We start from the raw sequence: 7,201 nt of genomic DNA, 5'->3' as shown, positions 1-7,201 counted from the left end.
AAGTGACCCCGATAGGCAGCGGCGCCCTTGTATGTATATACCGTAGGAACGCGTGCGCTGTGCGGACTTGTTTTTAGGAGGGTGAAGCGGTGCTATAAACAGGTCGGTAAGTCTCAAGTGTTGCGCGGCTTGCACTATCTGTGTGCGAACGAACCCAAACATCTCAAGTTGCCTTTCGTAGCCCGTAAGCATATACGCTGCAGATACGCCTCTGACCTCGGGCTTGAATTCTCGCGTGTTGTCACGGCTGTTTAAACGCCAGTATAAAATAGGCCGCGCACATACTTTTCAGCGGAGTCGAGAACAGCGGCAACTACCAGAAGAACCCCTTTGAACAACGACAGCGCACATCGAAAAGCAAGGTGGTAAGCCTTTAACTCTTTGTATCGTTGTCTGTAGAGAATCGTTTTCTGTCATTGAAAACAATACTGGGGTGGTTTTAAGAAGGTTCTGCGGTTCTGGAGTCTAATTTCTCGTGTCGAATCTTGTTTTTCCTCTAACTTGACATTGGACTTAGTATATACACCGATCAACCATTTTTAAAGCCAAGGTCCACTTCTGAGGCTCAATGAAATATCGAAGAACAAAAATTGCTTGAATAGAACTGTCACCTAAATGGTGCGACGTCACGGGTATATAGTTTCAGAAGCCAGACGTTTAGGCAAAGACAACCCTCGTTAAGCACTACTGAAAAAATGGAGCCCCCTTCGTAGGTTCCTTCAGGTATTGTGTGTCGATTTTGCGCTGTAAAATTTTTGTTGGCATTCTTCATATACTCAGCATCTGGACAAGGCAGAATTATTACAATTGTTAAAACAGAGTGCAAAATTGTTGCCAAAGCCAGCCTTGAGCGAAAAGAGAAGTCTCGAATTTTCGTTCAGAGAGAAATATTTTAAACGATGATTTGAGCGGTCCGGAGCCAATTACATAATAGATGTGCGAAAGACTGCCTTGATGTAGCAGCTCGTTCACAGCTCCTCAATTTTTTTGTTTTGACCTCGTTATTCATTGTATCTGATTTGCAATTTAGAAGAAACATCTGGAGCCTATGGGGCCGAGCTGCGACAAAAAAATTCCCAGGTTTTTAATAGTAGCCTAAAGTTTGAATGTTGAATGTAATATATTTGTTAAGACATGCATGTGTCTCCTTAATTTGTTTTGCCTCTAACTGTAATAAAGCACCTTGGAAGATCCGAGATGGTCTACCGCTGCACATAATACCGAACGAGAAGGCATGAAGCACCAATTTTTCGAGTTACATTTTATATACAAAAATTGAAACACCTGTTCAGATTTTCATGTTCAGGTTGTTTTTTCGATGTAACATTATCAACTGTAGGGAACTGTTTTCATGTACTCTTCAAGTACATCGTATATGGAGGTTCGGCTTCACGGGGTGTTTTGGAAATATGCTTTTATTTTTTACGAAGTGCATGTCCCATGTCTTGACATCGCTCGTTTTAAATGAGGCCGTTTAATTAGGTCAGCCCTGTAAGAGTTTCTAATTGGTGGCATACAGTGGCGTGACTAGAAATAATTTTCGAAGGGTGCTATACGCCCCAGATAAAAAATAAAATAAGAAGGGCGAGCGCCCGAAGAGCACCTTGGTCATAAAGACGAAGAGTCGGTTGTTACTGTAACATCTACATAAATACACGTCTGCACCCAGAAATTCGAGGCACTATTTCTGTCAACAAATCGAGACTTATGAGTTTCGTCTTTTCATTTTAATATTTGAATAAGGTGTGTAACTAGTATGCGGGAAAAATGGCGAAAGGGGCGTGTAATAACACTCCCGAAACTTCTGGAGGTGTTTTGACATCCAAACTCCCCCCATGGCCCTTGGGGGAATGTGAAAGATCCTGCCTCCGTCTTTGATTTTCACCTTGAAACGTCACTGGAATAGCTTCAGGCGGCCTGCTGACATACGGAAGTCTAAAAAAAATTTGCCACATACGTATACTGGTTTGTGCATCTCTGGCGAAGCATGAAAACAGTCAGTTGTATCACAAAAGGTTTTCTTTGGCTTCCACATGTTTTTCCAACACTAGGCAAGATATGTATGACTCAAAAATTCAGGTAATAGCAACTCTCTTAATTGCAGGAGACATGAACGTGTTCACGGTGATCCTTCTGATGGTGGGAATCGCCATTGTCGGGTGAGTACCCATTAAAAGTCTCGCTTAGGCCTCTCTAATTGCGACGGCCGCTAAGAGAAGCAGCGTGTTCCGACTGTCCGCGTGTGATGCTGCAGTGCGTCGGGTGCCAGAGGAACTTTTACAGTGAGCGCACGGAAATGCTTCTGGAGCCCTGGGAATACTGTGTCTGGCAATTTTTGTGTTGCAGTAAAGCGGCCTTGTTCAGGTTTAATGGTAAATGGTTACGCCTTGTTGAATGTAGGGGCAAGATGAAAAACCTAGCGCCAACATGAAATGTGGGGAAATCGGCCAACCACTCTTCATGAGGATATTGTGTCTGGGACTCTACACTCGAAATAAATGCGTTCAGGAGAGCAATTTTGATGCTGTATCTAAAGGGTTTAACGAAAGTGTGGAATCCCAGATTTAAAAAAAAAAAACGTATGATCGAAAAGTTTTTGTTTTATCAGTAATTAGAGCACTGTATTACATAAGCGCTCTACAACATATGTTAGAAAATGTTTGCTTCGTAATTATTCACGCTTCCGTTCCAGATCTGTAAAAAATGTTACACCGAGGTTAACGGCAGCCGTTATTTGTATACGCATGCAACTGAATGAAACGATCGTTTGTTGTCGAGGGCAGATCGCTCCAGAAGGGATGTTTTTGTCGATGGAGGCGCAGCAATAAGTCCGAGCTATCGGATAATGAAGTTGAGGCAGTGCTAACTCACCAGTGGCCCACAAAAAAAAAAAAACGCAGAAGTGTGGTAGAAGTAGAGTCATTTTCATTTCCTCACAGGGAATAGACGGGCACCGGCGCGTAGAGACGCCTACGTGAAACCAATGAATAAAAGCGCTGCACTTCTTCAAGCGTTTAAAATGATGCCATAGCACTGTCCTGATCTTGTGAACCTGTGACAAAAAATCCGTAGAAGTGTAATAGAAGCGTAGGACCATGTTGTCTAGATGAAATCTATAAAAGGTAGCGCTGCACTTCTTCCAGCGTTTTGAATAATGTCATTACACTGGCTCCATCTTTTTTCCCAGCGTTTCTGCGACGTCTTTGCCCGACTGCTCATCTTACACGTGCGCAGATGTAAATTGCGCGCAGCCACAATGTCTCTGCGGAAGCTACAAGGACCACTGCGGATGCTGCGACATTTGCTTCAAGGTGAGTGGAGGCTAGGTATCCTCACATAACTTCGATAGCACTTCATATGAGGGACTGTATCACCTGCATTCAGGAAAAGTAGCTGATAGTGCCAATAAAGGGGCCCTGAAGGAGCTTAAGCACACACATGGGTGTTCACATTTTCAAATAATGCAATGCTCGAGTAATCACCACCTTCAAGAATTTTGTTAAATCCATAAGTATTAGTCCAGATATTGCAAATCAAAACATGACATTTCCACCGGCGCCGAGATTCTGCCTCGATTCGTCCACCTCCTCGTTCCGCGCGAGCGAGACCGCGTCTCGGTGACGTCTGCGATAACATTCTGTTGCGGGCGTCGTCTGCTGCTGAAATTTTCTGCGCCGCAGCCTTTGGGACGGGCTGTCTGCATTTCTGTGTTCTGTTTTGGGCTTTTTTTATCATTTGGTTTATGAATCCTGCCCTCCGGTCACGGCTGAAAAAGCTGACGGAAGGAATGGAGCGAGACTGTTACACTTGCACACCACGCCGAAAGATCGCGCGAAAAAAAAAAAAAACGACCCTGTAACCGTGCGTACGCGGCGACTACTTGTATTAACTGTGGGAGTCTAAAATATGTGAGCGAATGACTAAAGAATCGCCAGAAAATTTGTGAGAGTGAGCCCGTACATGCGTTCCTAAGCGACCCCAGTTTATATATCGCTAATTTGGCCGCTCGTTAGCACCAATGTCGAGCTCGGTCGTGCTGGGGTCCTCGCTTCCGTAATACTAACGCTGATATCTCCTCCAACCATACTCAGGCGCTAGTAAACTTTTTAGAGCAATATAGGCCATGTGAGCGGCCGTGGTACTTCCTGTACGACGTGATAGAAACGTGCTAGGCTCTATTGAGATGCGCCTTTAATGGCAACCTAAAGAGCGGCCATGTACTTTTAATTTTAAATAAGCGTACTCCGTCAGTACCCGCTTAACTAAATTCCAGCACCCTTAGGTATTTCTTTCCCCCGCTTAATACAAAATGTGACTAGTACTGGAGATCTTTAAATTTCATATCACGCAGCTAAAGCAATGATAATATTAGATAGGTACCAACAGACCAAGGGATAGAAAAAAACTACTGCCAGCATTCACGCGGTGGAGTCAAGCGGAACGAGAGAAAGGAGGAGGATGAATGCCTTTAATGACGAAGGGAAGTCAGCCTGGCCGCGAGCTTGGCTTGCTACTCCCCATGAACATGAGAGCTGCGAAACTGAAAGGAAGGGACGGCACAAAAACTCAGACACTGCAAACGGATATAAGCACACAGAAACTGACAGACGCAGCATCACGCACGCATCACATGCACACACAACAGTAGAGTTAAGGCAAACGTTCACAGGGTGTCGTTCAGGCCGGAGTGACGGAGAAATGACACTAAGGCTTGTGTACTCCGTGGTGCCGCGGCAGTTGAGTGCCATGGACCAATGGCGTCACAAAGTTCAGTAATGCATCAGCACGCAGTCCCAAAGTCGCCTTCATGGTTAGCCGCGGGGTGCCATAACGGTGACACACACATATAACATGTTCTATGTCATCACGAACACTGCAAAGGTGGCAGTGAGGGGAGACAACTCACCATTACAATGGCGCAATTCATATTCATCGGCGGTAGCTCCTGTCAACGGCCCGTAACAAACTGAACTATTCCTGTCACCTAATTTATGCAGTGCGAGGAAGTAGCCGGCGGGATGGTAAGCCACCATTTTTTAAAATTTACTTTGAACTTTGTCAGGATCAATTTCGAACTGACAACGCGGTATCTTGTGTGGCGATCTCTTGAATAAACCGAAATTGTATTTCGTTTTAAGGACATGTTTACAACCCGGATGACATCTATGCACTTTGTTTTCTTACAGTGCGCGAATGATCCCTGCAACAGATGGATTCTAAATCGGTGTGAGGAAGGCTACAAATGCGTCCTGGACGACCCGTCAACGTCGTTCGCGACCGGCGGCATTGGTCACTGTATACTTGATCTCAACACCACAGCCGCCGTGCCCGAACAGCACTCCCACGTTTAGCGTAAAAGTGTGCAACTCAGGCTGATTGCGACAAATCAGGGCATGTTGAAAGGGAAAGGAGAAATAAAGATGTTTTTTGGTTACAACGTCTGAAGTATGATGATACGACCTATCTCTGGCATGCAATTGGTTTGGTGGTCCTTAAATAACCGAATAGTAAGCCTCTTCATTTACACACCCCCAAACGTCAGTGGCCGATCAGCTTACTGTCAGTCGTTTACAAGGTACTTACCAAGGTAATCGCTGACAGAATTTCATCAACCTTACATTTCAGTCAACCTAAAGAACAAGGAGGGTTCCGTAAAGGCTATTCAACAATGGACGATATTCGCACGATCAATCAGGTGATAGAGAAACGCGCTGAGCATACTGAACCCCTATATATAACCTTCATAGATTATGAGAAAGCATTTGACTCGGTCGAAACCTCAGCAATCATTCAGGCATTACAGAACCAGGGGGTAGATGAGCATTATGTAATAATACTACACTGTAAAAAAAGCTGGCCAATTTTACGGAGAAAGCTGCTGGTAAAATGTTGCCGGACACATTGCGGTAATTTAGACAACGGAAAGAATTTTAACAACGGACATTCCGTAGTATGGAATGGCGATAACAAAACAAACACTCCGTTTCAAAAAGCACGTCTTTCCGTAATTGATAGAACCTTCAGAAAAGAAAAGAAAAAAATACTTCGACGAGGAATCGAACCGGCGACGTTGATCGAATGGGCCCGACGCTCGAGACCACTGCACCACGGCACTTTTTTTTTTCTTTATTGCCCATCTCGGACAGCAACACAAGGTACCAGGTACAATGACAAAGAAAAAAATCACAGTAATGCCGCCATGCCCCCCCAGGGCCGGTGTTGTCATTTAAAATTCCCTAAGCGTAGTAAGGGGTTCAATTTTTGACAACCACTCTGGCGGAGAGTTCTTCGTTCTCTGAACTTCAACAAACTGTGACACACTTTCCCTAAAATACTGTCTCGTTGGTCGCGCGTCGACATCGCAATGCAGCCAAGCCATGCGAGAACGCCAAATGCTGTGCAGACCTAACAACATGACACTGTCAAATGGTACACCATCCTCTCTATCAATGCACAAAAAACGAATACCGTGTGGACTAAGTGGAAAATCTTTCTGGAGTGACCGTTGGAGGACATCCCAAAGGAACACTGCGGCCCAACAATGAAGAAAAACATGCTCCACAGTTTCGGGTTGTTTGCAAATGGGGCAGTCGGTTCCCCATGGAACCGAAAGCCCCCTTTCATTCATCCAAGTAGCGACTGAAAGTGTACCCGTGTGCAATTTAAAAAAGAAAGTCTTTGCCCCAGGTGACACTTCCATTCGCTTGACTCTTTTTAACACATCTTGTCCTGGACCATTGCTGTACAGAGCTCTATACAGTGGCACTGGGAAGACTACGTCACATACATCCTTATATAATTTTCTCCTAGTTACACTGGCCAGATATTGCATCGAAAAACGCGTTGTTAAAAATCGGAATGACAAAACAATTTCTTTAAAATATCCATGGACACCACCTGGCATGCAACTTGAAGAAACCACAAATTCTGGCAAAGCACGCATTAACCGAACTTGGATTACAGTGCGTAGAAAAGGGTCCTGTACATCGCGTAGAAATAAAAATCGATTTACGAGTTGCCGTACATACAGATGAGTCAGTCCTAATCCGCCTTCACGGATTCGCCGAAACAAATTCGTCCTACTGCTCCTTTCCCACGTGGACCCCCACACAAAAACAGCAAATACGCGATGCAGCTTCTGGACATTCAAACGCGAACAATGCAGCACTTGCATAACGAACCAAAGCTTTTCCACGAAGAA

The 7,201-nt window shown here is 44.7% G+C and overlaps 1 protein-coding gene across 3 annotated transcripts; it reads left to right on the top strand.

Annotated features, from left to right (window-relative positions):
• Positions 1-219: 219 nt before the first annotated feature.
• LOC144138311 (uncharacterized) lies at positions 220-5,437 on the top strand. 3 transcript variants are annotated; one of them, XM_077670522.1, is made up of 4 exons: positions 220-362; positions 2,105-2,159; positions 3,188-3,311; positions 5,187-5,437. In XM_077670522.1, the coding sequence occupies exons 2-4, from the start codon at positions 2,110-2,112 to the stop codon at positions 5,349-5,351; spliced, it is 339 nt and encodes a 112-aa protein (XP_077526648.1). In that variant the 5' UTR covers positions 220-362; positions 2,105-2,109; the 3' UTR covers positions 5,352-5,437. The 3 variants fall into 3 exon arrangements, with proteins under 3 accessions (XP_077526648.1, XP_077526649.1, XP_077526650.1); XM_077670523.1 differs by having other exon boundaries at positions 251-365; XM_077670524.1 differs by having other exon boundaries at positions 265-365; positions 2,108-2,159.
• The last annotated feature ends 1,764 nt before the right edge of the window (positions 5,438-7,201 follow it).

This window comes from Haemaphysalis longicornis, unplaced genomic scaffold (genome assembly GCF_048455015.1).
Source record: "Haemaphysalis longicornis isolate Haplotype H1 unplaced genomic scaffold, Haemaphysalis longicornis Haplotype H1 scaffold_5, whole genome shotgun sequence".
NCBI classification, from domain to species: Eukaryota; Metazoa; Arthropoda; class Arachnida; order Ixodida; family Ixodidae; genus Haemaphysalis; species Haemaphysalis longicornis.
The sequence above is the reverse complement of the archived record's forward strand: the minus strand, read 5'-3'. Positions and strand labels throughout refer to the sequence as shown.

Bases quoted from the DNA above. Each gene is read 5' to 3' on its own strand.
- LOC144138311 (XM_077670522.1), top strand. From the start codon at position 2,110: ATGAACGTGTTCACGGTGATCCTTCTGATGGTGGGAATCGCCATTGTC. The intron at 2,160-3,187 runs GTGAGTACCCAT...CTTTTTTCCCAG, and splicing joins GTGGGAATCGCCATTGTCGG to CGTTTCTGCGACGTCTTTGC. The intron at 3,312-5,186 runs GTGAGTGGAGGC...GTTTTCTTACAG, and splicing joins GCTGCGACATTTGCTTCAAG to TGCGCGAATGATCCCTGCAA.